The sequence below is a fragment of the Mycothermus thermophilus genome (genome assembly GCF_041956435.1).
Source record: "Mycothermus thermophilus strain CBS 625.91 unplaced genomic scaffold VTJ04scaffold_2, whole genome shotgun sequence".
Taxonomy (NCBI): Eukaryota; Fungi; Ascomycota; class Sordariomycetes; order Sordariales; family Chaetomiaceae; genus Mycothermus; species Mycothermus thermophilus.
In genome coordinates, this window is record NW_027191428.1 from 2,667,662 (window position 1) to 2,682,671 (window position 15,010).

Here is a 15,010-nt window from a genome sequence, read left to right on the forward strand (position 1 = left end):
CGCCCTTAATGTCGTTCAAACAGTACCTCCATGGGAGGAGTGTGTAAATACAATGCTTCTGTCCCTGGAGGCGTCGAAACAGTTTTGGAACCGTTATCTTGCCGTACTCTATTCCAAACCAGTCCCCTGACACATATTGTATCACTGACAGCCCCATCATCAAAGACAAGCCTCGCTCGCGAGAGCTACACAAGTACACAAAGCATGTTTTGTTGTTTCCATTGGCTCTCAGTCCTGTTCTCTCCTCTCCTGTCCTATTACCCTCCTCTGAGCAAGGAAGCTCCTGTCGTACAGCACGTCAAGCATCACAGCACAACGTGCATATGTACTCATACCGACGTATTTACCTAGTCGGGGAACACTGTCCAAGGGGGGTTCGAGGAAACCCTTCCTTTCATTCAACCCATGCATGTCAAGTATCTGTGTATGTACATACCTGGGTCTGGTATGCAGCAGGCGTACAGAACCGGCGGGTAGCGGCATATCGTGTCTTCCGTCTCCCGTCTCTTCACTACGGAGGACCTCTTTGGTCCCCACTTTGATGGGCCGGCGGCCATTTTGGCCATGTTCCCTCCTGGTTGTTTTGAGAGTGATGGAAGAAGAAGAAGAAGAAGAAACGGAGAGATAAACGTAACCCGATATCTCTATGTTCAACGACTTGATTATGGTAGTTTGGCTACAAGCATCGTGCCTTCCATCAATTCAGGAGTCGGCACTCTGTTTACGTACTCATATTTCTACTACCCCTTTTTTCCCAAACGTGTCAGTCAAGACTCATTAGCTACCGTCCCATCAGAGTGCTATGTTCAAGCATTTCGTAAAGGTTGCACTAGGTAGAACTTGATAAACGCAATGGCCTCGTCTTACTGAGGTACTCGACAGATAAAAGAGCAAGCAAGCGTCCCGAGAAACGCAACATCGTTACTTGATATTGCATACCTAATAAGCGCTTGTGATGCTCATATGGGCATAGTGACAAGACGACAATGATAAACTCCTTCCCATCTTCTTTCAACCCTTTGAATGCTTTGTCAGTATGAAAATGCCCTTTCGAAACAAACATAACACGTAGAAGTTAGGCACCTAGGTAGGTACAGATAGGTATCATGAATATCCGAGCGAAATCATGACCACAAGAAATCATTACCACCAAACGTAAAACGTTCCCCATAATATCTCCTCGTCCAGCCTCCAGTGTCTCCCAGAAAATGCTCATTTGCATTGACACAGACCAGAACAGAAACAACCAACCAACCAGCCAGCAGCCATCTGATAGATGAAAAAGATAAAAGAGTACCCACCTCCCATGATGATTGTGAATATGAACATGACCCATGAACTCCTGACAAACACTCTATCATCTCCAATGCAATTTACCCACCCACACCTCTCTTACCTATACTTCCCCCATTGCCCATTTGTGTATTCAATCCGTTCAAAACAACCCCACCTCAACTGAAGCAGCCATCCTCTTCCTCCACCTCGCCATGCCACCTTTCACTCTCTTCTCCTCGGTAAACACTGACGGTTTCCAATCCAACCCGGCCGCCGCAGCCCACGCCGAAGCCGAGCCCGAAGCAGACGAGCCCGATGACCTCCTCGCCTTCCCCTTCCTGCCGCTTCCACCGCCATATTGAGAATGAGGAGGGATATAAATGCCCTCCTCTTCCCACGCCCCGACCAGCTCCGCGGCCGCAGACGCCGCCTCCGCCTCGGCCGCCGCACACCGCTCGAAATGCAACACTCCCCCCCTCGCCGGGTCACAGCACAGCACCATCAGCTCCCTCCCGCCGTCCGCAAAATCAATGCCTCCCAGCTCGCCAAACACGTCAAACGTCTGCTTGGATTTGAACGTGCGCGCGTCAATGACGCTGATCATGTCCGCTTCCTCAGCCGCCACCAGGACGCGCGGCCCGCTGCCGATCGGGGAGAAGCGCAGGCACCTTGCTCCGGCAAGGTCGCTGCGGATGGTGCACACGGGTGCTCCGCGGCCGGTGTGGGCCTCGTGCAGCCGGCGAGCATCCCAGACGCGGACGGTTTTGTCCTGGAAGCCCGTGGCGAAGGTCCACCCGTCGTCAGCCCAGTCGCAGGCGAAGCCGTAGTCGCGGTGGCCCGAGAGGCGGTGGATGACGTCGGCTGGGCGGTTGGGTTGAGCGTGGTCGGCTGCCGTAACGAGCACGTCGACGCTGTCGCCAACGACAACGCGCAAGCGTCCATCAGGAGAGATGGCGCTGCAGTTGGGAGCGAAATCGTAGGTTTCGTCGGATAGCCATTTCTCGGTGCCGATGTCCATGACGCGTATGCGGTTGTCGTTAGAGGCAAAAGCGGCGACGGGGCCCGACGATGATCGAGGTTGATATATGGCAACGTGGTTCGTGATACCACTCATGCTGGTGGTTATGATGCCCCCGCTACAAGTATAGCTGTCTGGCTCGCCCGTGTCGAGTCGACGAATCAAATACTCGCCGCCAAACCCACCGGCAACGAGGAAGCCATGACTGGCGGCTAGAGTTGATATCTGGGAGGATGGAGTATCTATGAGTTTCAGTACTGCGCGAGTGTCGCCAGACACAGGGTTGAATTGCTGCACGGTGCCCACGGCCGGATAGAAGACGCGGGAGCGCGACGTTGCGGCGAACACATGACGGAGCTGGAAGTGGGACAGATGAATGTCCCTCTTAATGTCCATACTCCGGAACCTGAAGAAGTTGCTCTTGACCGGAGGTTGATAGTCCGGAAAATGTGGCTATAGAAGACAGTTAGGCACCACGTCTCTTCGACACAGCAAAGCATTGTTTCATCCACTCACCTCCCACCTATCAGAGTCGCGGAGGTTGACATAGTTGGAATATGTCAGGTCCCTCCGCTCTCTGGCCAGCCGCCTGCTGACGCCCATCTCCTCCCAGTTAATGCCCTGGAAATCGCAACGGTCGCCTTCAAGGTCGGCGTAATTAATGCTAAGGTCCTCGGTGTTCTTCTCCAGAGAGTCTGCGGCACCAGGCAGGGGATACCGGCCTCGGGAGGTATCCCGAGGGGTTCGGTTGTGTTGGACCCAATGGTCAAGGAACTCGGTCAAGGTGTGGTTTCGCGGCCCGATGGTGTGGATGGTGTTGGTTAGGAAGGTCGGGAAGGGAATGTTGGCATCTGGGGCGCCGCCCTCCACTGCTTGGTAGAAGGCAGCGACTTGCTGGATCATGGTGGCGACGATGGAGGGAGGATCCATGTGTACTTGGACAGCAGGTGCCGTTGGCATAATATCGTAAGAATCATCGGTCCAGAATGACGCACTGAGGTGGGGGGCGTGTGTGGCTGGCAAGCCGCCCAGCCCATCGTCGTCAGACGCGTCGATACCATCATCGTAGGGCGGATAGATGGGGTCGAAAAGCATCGCGTCGAGGTCCCCGTCGTCGGCGGCGTGGAAAGAGGGGTGGTGGAATGGACAGCTTGGATCATCGCCCCAGGCGTAATCCTCCTCCCAGAACTCGCCATCATCGCCGCTCTCGTCGTCGCATTCGTCATCGTCGTCTTCATGTTCATCGTCGGTAGATCGGTCGAGGAATCCCATGATCTTGGTGATGTGATCGTCCAAGCGATTCACGTCCGCCGTCCTGTCCTCCATCTCGCTGTCGTCATTTTCACGATCTTGGCCGTCATCATTCTCGTTCTCTTCATCATCGTACTCCTCCTCGTCCTCCATATGATGCGATGATGGTTGTGGCCCCCAGCTTCCATAAGAATAGTTTCCTTGGGAACTGATATCTTCTTGACCCTCCTCGTCTGCCAGTCCCTCTTCCATCTTGCTCACGACAGACATAACGTACCCCCCAAAGACCTCGTCGGGGCTGTCGTCGGCCATATCCAGGGGCGCTCCGCCCATAACGTCATTGTCATCCCCATCCAAGGGATCTTCTAGCGTGGCAGGATCCATGGTGGTGGGGAAGGGCTCAGAGTTAGAAGCCCGGTTCTGGGAACGGGATCCCATGGGCAGGAATTTTTAGGAGGTGCGCGTGGTCCGCGGTGGCGCTCGCTGGCGCTCAAAGAGTCCGGGCTGCGAACCAAAGGGGCGGGTCTTGGGGAAGAGTCAAGACAAGCAGCCCAGGCCCGGGGCGAGGTAAGATGGGTAGCGTAAAAGAACCCAGAGGAAGCCGGCGAAGAGCAAGACGAGCAGGAGTGTGGTGTCCTCGTATGTATCAGATCTCCGAAAGATGAAGAATGGAGACCGGCGTTGGCGAATTAGACTCCTAAGCTGAGAAACCGCAGCAGCGCCTCACGAGACCTCTTGGGCTGCCGCGCGCGCGCGCCCGAGTGTTTAGTGCGTAGTGGGGGGTTGGTGGCGGGGAGGCAAGCTAGCGAAAGCGTAGCCTCTTCCCGTCCCGAGTCCCGAAATGCCAAAACTTCTTTTTACCGCGTTCCGCTTTGGACACAGACGGACGGCCAAAATCTGCAACAGCCAGCACAGCTTTGAGCGTACGTGAGTGAGTGTGTTCCAAGGTGCTTCTGGGCCTGGTGATATCAGCAGGGTCGGTAGGTGATGACGATGGCGGGTGCCGGGCGGCGAGAATGCATCCCGGTCTGCCGGAGGTCTCGTTCAGTAGTCGCTGGGTTTGAGACGATGGGATGAAAGACTCCCAACTGCACACGCGGGCGTTTGAATTCCCCGACTTGAGGCTGGACAACTGGAGCTGAGAGAAAGACAAAATATCTTGAGGAAGGAGTGCAGGAAGAAGGAAACAATGTTTCTTCAGGCACAGAGCTCGAGGGAGGACTGAGTAGAGGTAGGTGCCGGCCGGGAACCTGGACGAATCAGGATCGCGGTGGCGGGGTGTCGGGGGGCAAGAGGCCAAGCAGTGGAGGTGTGGGGATCGGGGAGCTCCTTCTTTCCTTCTCTGCCCGACCGACCGACGCCAACCAACTCCCGTGGAAAGCACGGGCTGAAAGCTCTCTTTTTATTGCTATTTTCGTCTCGACAAGGCTCTTCCAGACGTTGAAACGTCTCTTAGCCCACCGAAAACACAAAAAGGGGAGGCTGGCATTACGTACGACATGTGCTTCTCTTGTTCGCTTGAACCATCCAAGCATATCCAGCAAATGGACCCAACGTCACGGTTATATGTACGAGTGACATATGAATCTCATTGTTTCATTTAGTTGATCTCCCAGCTGCGTCATCTCCCCCTCTCGACCCGAGCGAGGAAAGAACCGAACCAGCAGCTGACTGCTGCAAGCCGCGCCGCCGTCGGGTTGCATCCACCACGGGCGCTGGGACTGGTCGGGGAAACTTCGACATCAGGGTTTATTCACGTCGTCAGTCCATCATTCTGTCAGGCTCTCTTTTTGGTTGGTTTCTCCCCCCTCCTTGCTGCTGTATCCCGCCCGACTTGGCCTAGCAGCCGAGTCTTAGATGGAGAACTCGAGCCGGCCTGCATGCGGGGTGCCGATTTGGGGCATGATGTATGATTGCTGTTGCTGCTGCGCAAAAGGCATCATGAATCCTGGTGACAAAGGGTTGCAATCCGTGGATTGGGGAAGAAACATATGCATGGAAAAGCGGCTGGATGCGAGAAGAGGACGGTTCCCGCTTGCCCGTCCATCCAGCAGCAGGACAGCTGAGCCCATCTGACAGACTTGCTGACCTCCATAGTCAGAATCCGGACCCCAAGACATACGGAATCTCGTACGTACATGAAGTCCCCTTCACCGGCAAACCAGGAGGGATATGTGGCTTGCATGTTCCAGGTTTTGGTGCAGACAATTTGAAAATCAACCCCTAAGGAGGCAGTCGAGACTGCAGGAGGCTGCAACAGCGCATAAGTGCAAAAAAAACCTGATCTCTCCAGGATCGGCTTGATATTGTCGAAATCGAGAGGACAGTAGACATCGACACACCGACCTCCTCACTGCCCACGTCGGCCTGTCACCTCCCAACGCTATTCCAAGCGAAATAATCCCCATTGCCTATCGAGCCTTCAAACTCAGGGAAGAAAAAGAAACCTCAGGCCTCGCTGAACCGTAACATCACATAAAGGGATGGGTGTCTGTCTCTGCGTCTGAGTCTATGTACTTGCAACTAGATAGAATTACTTTCTCGCGCCGAGGCGAAACGGACAATGAACCGTTGTCGAGGGGAAACGGGGGAAACGAAATGAAAACGAGCAACCAACGAAGAACACCACGCAGCCCCTTTTGTGCTCCCAATCCAGTAGTAGCAGTGTAGAAACCCAATCCTCGAAGCCATCAAACAAGATGATAAAGAAACGACACCAGCATGCTCACCCCATCATTCACGCATCAGAATAATACCCATCATACGGCCCATGCCCAACCAACGGCTGGCTTCCTCCAACCACGTTCTCCGTCGACCCCCAATACCCATTGTTCCCACCCACATTCAAATTACTCCTCATCCTCCTCTCCCGCTCGAACTCGGCCCACCTCTTCATGGTAATCTTGGTGCTGTCAAACTCTCCTTCGGCCTCGTGGCCCGACTTGCTCGACTTCTCGCCGGCCGTCTTGCGCGTCTCACCCCACGAGAAGTCGTCAAACTTCCAGAAGGCATAGGTCGGCAAGACAAAGTTCCAGATGGGGAGCGATAGGAGATAGATAAACATCCAGGCGACGTAGGTCCAGCTGTGCGCCGTGATAACGATCAGCACGGCGGGTAAGCCGAGGATGATACCCAGCAAAATGAGAGGGATGATTTGCGGTGGCGAGTTTATGATGGAGATGGTGACTAGAAATAACATCAGTAACCAATTCTAGGATAGATGCGAGAACCGAATGGCTACTTACCGACGTAGAAGGTAAATCCAATGGCGGCCGGCAACACGACGGTACCGATGAGCTCGATAAAGACGACGAACTGCATGCTGAAGCAGAACGTGCCGCACAAATCCTTGACCAGCACCAGCTCCATTAGGTTGTGGATTGTCGAGTTGATCCAGCGACGACGCTGCGACAGCAACACCATGAAGGTATCCGGAACAGTGGTCTTGCACACGGCCTGCGGAACGAACACCTGCTTGCGTTTGGGGAAGGTCCTGAGCATCAGCGTCGAGAGATAACGATCTTCACCCAGCAGGAGCAGGTTCTTCTTATGCAGGGTATCCACCACGTTCTCCGAATAGTGCTCGACGACGTCAGGGTTGGCGAGGATCGGCACCCAGTAGTTTTGGGCACCCTTGGGCGCCTTGATGCGGTACATGCAGAAGCATCCGGGCAAGCAGGTAACACCGCCGAAAACAGACTCGAACGACTTGGCCAGATGGTGGGAGATGAAGTACTCGAAGACCTGAATAGCCGAGACCCAGCTGGCGCGTTTGTTGGCGATCTTGGTCTCACCGCACAAGCCCATGATTTCAGGATCCTTGACCATGGCCGAGATCATGTGCGTCAAGCTGTCGGGGAACACCTTGGTATCGGCATCCACCATGAGCACCATCTCGTAGAAGTCGGGCGAGATACCGGTGACCCTCCACAGCCCATTGAACATCTCGTACTCGAGCTCCGTCATGCGCTCGTCGAACATGACCTTCTGGAGGAACGACATCAGGATGATCTGGCTGTCGCGCTTGCCACGGTTTCCGGGTTTAGCATGGTTGGCCTCGTCAGGCGTACCGCACTTGACCACCACAATCATGGGCACCCGTTGCTGCTTCTCTACGGGCACTGCCGACTTCGGGCCGTAGTCGTAGAATCCCGAGTAGACCTTAGCCATGTTGTGGCGCTTGGAGCCACTGGCGACGGCCACGTAAGAGAACGCCTGCACCTCCTCCGGAGGCATGATCTGATCACGGAGCATGCCCAGAACGATATCGGGAGTTGACATGGTTTCGCCTTTGCCCTTGATGATGCCGTCGCAAATCACAAGAATGACCTTGTGGCTGTTGGGGTAATCGGTCGTGGCGATCGAGTCCAGGGTTGTGCGGAGACCAAGTTCACCTTCAGAGTAGGCCGTAACGAGGCAGATGGCGTGAGCAAGGGGGAAACCGAAGGGCATCCAGTCGGCAGGGGGCTGAGGAACGACATTTTCATGGATGAAGCCAGCAGGTCCAGGCCCCTCACTCGGGCTCGTGCCGGTGCTGTAGGGGTCCGACTTGAGGAAGCTCGTGCGACTGTCATTAGCTTGGCGATACATGGGACTGAGGAGCTGACCGGCGTTCTGGCTAGCCATGGTGGTTGGGATGCCCGACTTGCGGCTGGCGCGGTCAGCACCGTAGACGGCCGAGAAGCGCGACGTGGTCGGCAGGAATGTGCTACCACGCTTGCTGGTGCGGTCCGAAGAGCCATTGACACTGCTGCCAAAATCTCCCGGGAGGCGCGGAGGAGCGCGGTAGATATCCTCGGACCAGTCTTCGATCTGGCGCTGGCGCTGGCGAGGATCCGAGGTCTGGGAGGTCTTGTCCGCGGCATACGTCTTGCTGATGAACCACTGGAAGATGAGCGCGAGCACAAACCTCGAGAGGACGATCGACAGAATCAGAACGAGCGAGAGATAGAGGACGATCTTGGAGGCAATGCAGCCGACCGTGTCCGTGTCGATGGAACCGACTTTGATGATTTCTTGGAGGCACTCGGCGTACTTCTTGTCGGCAGAGGACTGGAAGGCACGCGTGATATCGCGGCCCCAGATGGCCTGGTTGGCGGGCGACTTGCGATCACGAAGCTCCTTGAAGCGCTGGGGATACGTGACCTGGGTGTCGTCAAACCAGTAGAGAAGATCAAGGTCGAGGACGTTGCCCGAGTAGACGACCAAGTTGCGCGAGCTGTTCCTGATATCGTCCCAAGTGAAATAGACCTCAGCAGTACCCTTAAGCTGCTTGTAGAAGGTGGACCTGGCATTTTCGGTAGTGTGGCACGCGTATCCCGTGTAGTACGGCCATGTGTAGTTGGGCTTGGAGGAGCCGTCCTGGTTGAAGACAGTGCACGGGAAGTACCAAGCCATGTTGCCGTTGTTGTCATGCGGGATCTCAGATTTGGGGGTGGGGTTGATCAGGCCCTTGCACTTGCCGTTGACGTTTTGGAACAGAAAGCTGCCATCCTTGCCGCCGTTCTTTTGAGGGAGGTCGTACAAGACATTGGGGAACGTCCCGTCAAGGCGGAAAGGGATGCCGTCAGCCGGAGGATGGTGGGATCTGGACAAGTCGTAGGCGGTGCCGTGGAAGATCATGTAGCCGGCGGTAACTTGATTCACGCGTAAGCGCATCGGGGGGATACCGCAGACAGTCTGAGTGAAGCCAAAAGTAAGGAAACCGACAACGGCCATGATGAAGAGAATGATGCTGATGAGTCCCATCTTCTCCCTCCAGGCGCGCTGTTGCGCTTTCGACGGCAACCCAAAGCACTTGAGGACGAAGCCAGGACACCAAAACGTGACGATGGCGCAGTAGATATTCCAAAGACTGGGCGGGCGGAGCTGCTCCTGCTGGTGCTTGCGTTTTGCCTCTTTGGTGATCTTGCCCTTGCCGCCGGTGGAGGCTCTCCTCCGGCCACGAGAGGCCTTTTCGCGGTCGTGGTCGCGGTGCCCGCGTGTTCTCGGCGGCGTTGTGTCGGACAGCATGTCGTCGTTCCTCGAACCGGAGCCGGAGGCGTCGTCGTCCCTGCCCTCCACGTCCTCGATGATGGGATCGTTGCCGGTGGAGGAGGGCAGGACGTCCATGTTGGCGGCATGCTTGCGGTAGTGGTAGTTCGGGTGGTCTTTGCCTATTCGATTCCGTTCCGGCCGAACGAGGCTCCTCTTACGCTGGAACGGCGTCTCGGGCTGGTCTGCGCGGGGCGACGTGGGCGATAGGGGAGCATTCTCTATTTCCGGATTAGGAGACGGAATCGTTTCGGCGAAAGAGGATGCTGAGGGCCCACGTTGATGAAGTGGCTGCCCCGTGGTAACGGGGGCATATGCGCCGGCCTCGATGTCGGCGGGACGGGGTTGGCGTCGCGATTGCGAGTAACGGTAGCTGTGCCGTTCCTCGTATGAGGGCGTCGCGCCCGGTCTCTGCGGGAGCGACATGGTCCTGACAGCTTGGAGCCACAGTTAGCAATGGAGGCCGGTGGATGAGATGGAAATGCGATGAGCAGACTGAACTGGGCACAGGAAAAAATGGGATGGGGTGCTTCACCCGTTGCGATGACGTCTCGAGGCTTCGTTGACCGAGATGGGATGTCACGGGTGTCCTCGTTCCCCCTTGGGGCGATAGGCAAAAGAAAGACGAAGAAAACGAGCGATCATGAACCGATCATGCACATCAAAAGAAAGACAAGCACAGAGCGGCAGTGTTACCAACCACCGCTTGCCATGGGATTGAACTGGGCAAAGAGGGGAGAAAGAAAATGGATACAAAAACAAAACGTACAGTCAGGGCTGGTTTGTGGATGGAAGCAGCCGGCACGGGCACGCAGGGACCAAAAAACGGCAGACGGGACGAAGCCGAGTCAAGTCCAGCAGGCTGCGTATGGGCGGCGCCGTTCGCTGTGTCGTGCTGTTGCGCTTCTGCAGGTTTGTGTGGGCGGGGATGTGCTGGGCAATTCGAGATTGGTCGAGACTGAGCAAAGATTGGTCGGGTCTTTGGTCTCTCAGGAGACGGGATCGGATGGGCCAGTCAGAGCAGCGCGCGAAATGCTGACTTGCCAGTTTGGACCAGGGGGGTGGATGCCGCAGTGCCGTGGTGCCGTGGCGCCGCGCTCTGCTGCTTTGTGGTCTGTTGGTGTTTGCTCCGAGCCAGAGAAAGGAAGGACTTGAGCGATCGATCGATGATCGATTTGTCTAGTGTAGTAGTAGGTCTCGGTGCAAGCGGCGGGCGCAAACGATTGACAAAAGTTGACAAGGCCAACAGATTGTTAACAGTATTCGGAGGAACGAGTGGATCGTAGAAGGACTGAGTTCAACGTTATACGTAGGCCCAGACCGAGTCGAAGAAGAGGAACGAGAGGATGAAGAAGCTGGATCCCGGCGCAAGGGCTAGGCCAGCCGTTTCAAAAGGGCGACGGCGGCGGGTGGACTGGAAGTCGAGGGACGGCAGGAATTCCTGTTCGGCTCCTGCGATAGCCGCTTGCCGCTTGCCGCACTACGGAAGAGGTAGAAAAGGAGATGATGGAATAGAAAGAAGGAACGAAGGGCTGTCGACCTCACCGAAGGGCGACCAATTTGGGGGAGGAAACAGGGAATTGGTTGAGCAGGTTGGAAATGTCAAGTGAAGAATGCCAAAAATGTCACTCCAGCTTGGACGCTTGCGGCTGTTCGTCTGGCTTGCAACCGCTGCATCGCGTCAGGGGTAATTTGCTGGAACCAGGGCACGATAATGAGGGTTAGGGTTGTATATGTGTATCCCGACGCAGGACGTGGGTCGGCCAAGTCCGAGTCCATACCCGCGCATTGCCCCATGAACCTCAAGTTATTGTGGGAGGCCAAGCAAGGCATCCCTCGCAATGCGGACCAATCCAAACTATACAAAAGAACAACAGTCTTCCCCCAATGGATGACGTTGAAAATGACAGCAAGCCTTGAAGACTCGTACCGTTTCAACGCCGCCATGGCCGTCATTGTGTGGAGGACTACTTGCTTCTACGTAGCTCATCGATGAAGTGAACGCTGCCGAACACCACAGGACGCAGAACACCACCAGCCGCGCTGGATGGCCCAAACGCCACGCGAAGCCTCATCTCGTTGGACCCGCTGCAGACGAGACAGCAATTTGCCAAGACGCGCTGGACACGATGCTGTGGGTGGGGTGGGTGAAGCGATCCCCTTTTCCCAACGCCTCCACTGTCTTTTTGCTTGCTTGGCCTTTGCCGTTCTGAGCATGGATCGCTGCAAATTGCGCGGTGACATCAGTGGAGAGAAGGAAGTTTGTTGGCTGCTGGATGCTGGTCGAGCTGAGACCGCAAACCCAGAACGACAGCGGTGTTCACTTGTTCACTTGTGTTGTGTTGCTTGTGTCACTAAAAAAAACCACCGCCACAGAAGTGGACATCTTAAGTTCACGTCCTGCGCCATCCCGAGTTCCGATTCCGACAGACTGGGTTGGATTCACGTGTCTCGTGTGCGTTGTTCCACTGGCAAGAACCAGATCTTGGGCATTCCGGGAGTTACGTTACTTATGTCACGGGAACACTGAAGAGACATCTCGTATCCAACATGAATGCTGACGAGATAATGTTCCCTCCTTCCCAACCCTCCCTCTCGGCACGATCCGTAGCGCCAAACTAGGATTCGCGGAGAGCGACGCCAAGCCTGTATGTGCTGTCCTGTCCGTCTGTTCCTGTGTGGCTGCTCGAAGATTTTGAGCAGCGGGTGCTTCGTTCTGCTGCAGGCGGGCGGGGATAAAATCGGTTGAAGGCTGTATTGTGTTCCCTGGTCAGTTACACAGTAAGTTTGCTGCGGAAATTGTCACCTCGTGTCCAAGATTCGAGAATTATAGTTCTTCCCGTGACACTCTGGGTTTCTATGGAAGAGCTCGTGTCTTTTACACAGGGTTGTCGCCACCAAGGGGAGCTTAGTAGTGGCCACGTGTGGCTGGCCAACAGCATCTTCGAAACGTCAGAATATTCGTTGGTGTGTTCCCCGAGAGCGTCGTATTTTGTGGCGTAACTAGGAGCAGATCGCAGATTCAAAGGGTCTTCTTGGGTCCGGCCCGTTTAGTGGTATGTACTCCGTACATACATACAAAGTCCATGTGTCATGGTCCGGCTGTGTCACCGCCGCATTACCGGAGTTTCTGCCGGCGGGCGTGCAGCCAGTTCGGGGTGGACCTTCACTAGGCCGGATCGTGAGAATCCCTCTTTCTCATTCTCGCAGTGAGCAAACCTCTTTCAGGTCTTACTTTCATCAGGCAGCATCGAGACTCGGATGAACTGTCTGCGCCGAGCGGGCGGCATCAAATCCAAAAGCAAGGGAAGCGAGGCAAGCAACTTTGAACTTCGCCAACACATTGTCGTCGGGATGCTCCGCCCTGACATGAGCTAACCGTGGTGTGGTTCCGGGCTCACGGCCACATTCCAACGACCGGTCGATGTCTCATCCCACCAAGACCCTGATGGGAGGCCTTACGCTACCGTGACGCTCCCACGCCATGTAACGCGCTAAGCCCGCGAGCCCAACTCTGGGGTGGTTTTCAACAGCTCCGGTCGGCTAGATGCGTAGGGCAGAAGGCAGATCTGCGTCAACAAAAAAAGTTTGCAGGGTCCAGTGCCATCAACGGCGTCACAACAAGCGTCATAGCTCCGCCTCCGCTAGTGGCAGTGGGGGAATCTCAGTGAGACCGCATCCGGTGTTCCGGACGTAGTACGGGGTCGTATTGCCCGACGTCACTCCATGCCGGCCAGCCTTACGTACCGTATCCGGGCTCGAGGGTTTTGCAATACTATCCGCAGTTGCATTCCCCTGCCCCAGAATGTCGCAAACGTGGCCCTGCCAGGCGGTAAGACGAAGACAGAGCTGTTCTCCATCACCGCACGCGAGACAAGCGCATGCCTTCCCCGCATCAAGGTGTCAACAGTTCCCGTCCCCCTCTCTCGCTTGCCCAGCTAGGCTGATCCCGGATCTCCACGGGCGTCGTCTTATTCCTGTAGTTGCTACCGCATGTTCGTCGAGGTTACCCGAGTGGTATATGGCTGTGTGGCTTGCCTGCGCTGGCGTGTGCAGATGTTGGCTGGTGATTCGCGCCATGCACACCCCCTCCCGCACAATGGGCATGCGTGGGAGCATGGAAACCCCGGAGAGGCTCGGCTTTGCGTGATGACAGCGGGTTCGTTCTGATCTGTACGAGTATTGTACAGTATTGTAACAGCAGGAAAGGCAGTGATCTTTGGGATGCCTTCATGGAGGCCAGGCTTGTCTTAGGTAATATCCCGGAAGCCGACAACGCCGAGGATCGCAACTGTAGCTGCCCAGTCTTAATTCATTAAGGTCCATACTTGGTCGGTGTATGTAGTCACGAAACTCTGGTTGGCGGACATCCCCTTGGTGTATACTCCGTGCAGACTAGGTCCTACATACACACCATTGTCGCTGTTAGAATATTGATAGGTACCACATACCTGGGCCGTCCTTGTACACCCCCGCGGTCCAGTCCCTTGGGATTCCACCACGTCAGAGAGTTGTACTAGGTTCTGTGTTTACATATGGACAGGCTCTTCGTTCAAGCCAAGTCTGCCCAGGCAGACTTCGTCAGAACCGTGGCATCAGACGCAATCTCAACTGTATGGGATGGGTAGAGATCAACAACATGAGACGAGACACAAACTGCCATTCGCCACATTGATGGGCTGTTCTCACCGCTGGAGCTGACATAGCTTTTCCAGCTGGACCCAGGAGATCCAATGTCATTGACCCGCTGCCTTGCCTGCATATTGCTTATACGTAACTAGCGCAAGTACCTGCTAGTATGAAGTATGAGAAAGGGAAACAAACAGCGTATGAGAACAAGAGTGCTAGGCTAGGGTAAGGCTGAAAAGATCATCATTGCTGGAACATCCGCAGAAAAAGGATGTGCAGAGAATGCAACACCATCGCCCGGAGGAAACACCTGAAGTATCCAGAGATCTGGGCCATCGTGGCGTTACCAAGATCAAAAACACTTCGGCGTCAAGGTTTGGATGGATGATCGAAGCTCGAGGCAGCTGAGGCTGTGTGCCATTCCATTGCCTCAGTGATGTTTACTCCCAAAAATAGAGACGGGGTTGTGTCATTGTGTCACCCTCGAGAAAACAATGGAAAAATGGAAGCCAGGCCAAGCGAGACGAGGCTTTCGTCATAACTGTATGGAACATTACAGTCTCGTACGCTAGCGTAGCAGAGAGACGCTAAGACGCCAAGTTTGGCTTGGGCAAATCGAGCAAATCTGGAAGGGGCTGCAGGGATTTGCGCTCTGTCTTGCAGACCTGCAGCAATGGAGCAATGGAAGCACCACAGCAGCCTTGAAGGTTCCATGCACTGGAGGCACTTCACAACATCGCCTCACACCCCAAGAACCGCCCAGCCTAGCAGTCGCTTCATCTCAGCGCCGGGTGTCGTCTTCCT

At 55.4% G+C, this 15,010-nt stretch overlaps 4 protein-coding genes across 4 annotated transcripts; all 4 read right to left on the reverse strand.

Moving 5' to 3' along the window:
* Positions 1 to 1,075: 1,075 nt before the first annotated feature.
* VTJ04DRAFT_3133 (uncharacterized protein) lies at positions 1,076 to 1,336 on the reverse strand (the record flags this gene model as incomplete). Its single annotated transcript, XM_069361000.1, has 1 exon — positions 1,076 to 1,336. One exon carries the CDS (start codon positions 1,334 to 1,336, stop codon positions 1,076 to 1,078), a length of 261 nt encoding a protein of 86 aa, XP_069221654.1.
* Positions 1,337 to 1,435: 99 nt separating this feature from the next.
* On the reverse strand, positions 1,436 to 3,928 carry VTJ04DRAFT_3134 (uncharacterized protein; the record flags this gene model as incomplete). Its single annotated transcript, XM_069361001.1, has 2 exons — positions 1,436 to 2,746; positions 2,810 to 3,928. 2 exons carry the CDS (start codon positions 3,926 to 3,928, stop codon positions 1,436 to 1,438), a joined length of 2,430 nt encoding a protein of 809 aa, XP_069221655.1.
* Positions 3,929 to 6,281: 2,353 nt separating this feature from the next.
* VTJ04DRAFT_3135 (uncharacterized protein) lies at positions 6,282 to 10,003 on the reverse strand (the record flags this gene model as incomplete). Its single annotated transcript, XM_069361002.1, has 3 exons — positions 6,282 to 6,730; positions 6,790 to 9,798; positions 9,856 to 10,003. 3 exons carry the CDS (start codon positions 10,001 to 10,003, stop codon positions 6,282 to 6,284), a joined length of 3,606 nt encoding a protein of 1,201 aa, XP_069221656.1.
* A 345-nt stretch (positions 10,004 to 10,348) lies between these two features.
* Positions 10,349 to 11,567, reverse strand: VTJ04DRAFT_3136 (uncharacterized protein; the record flags this gene model as incomplete). The annotated part of the gene is made up of 3 exons (XM_069361003.1): positions 10,349 to 10,756; positions 10,887 to 11,018; positions 11,508 to 11,567. The coding sequence occupies 3 exons, from the start codon at positions 11,565 to 11,567 to the stop codon at positions 10,349 to 10,351; spliced, it is 600 nt and encodes a 199-aa protein (XP_069221657.1).
* Positions 11,568 to 15,010: the final 3,443 nt, after the last annotated feature.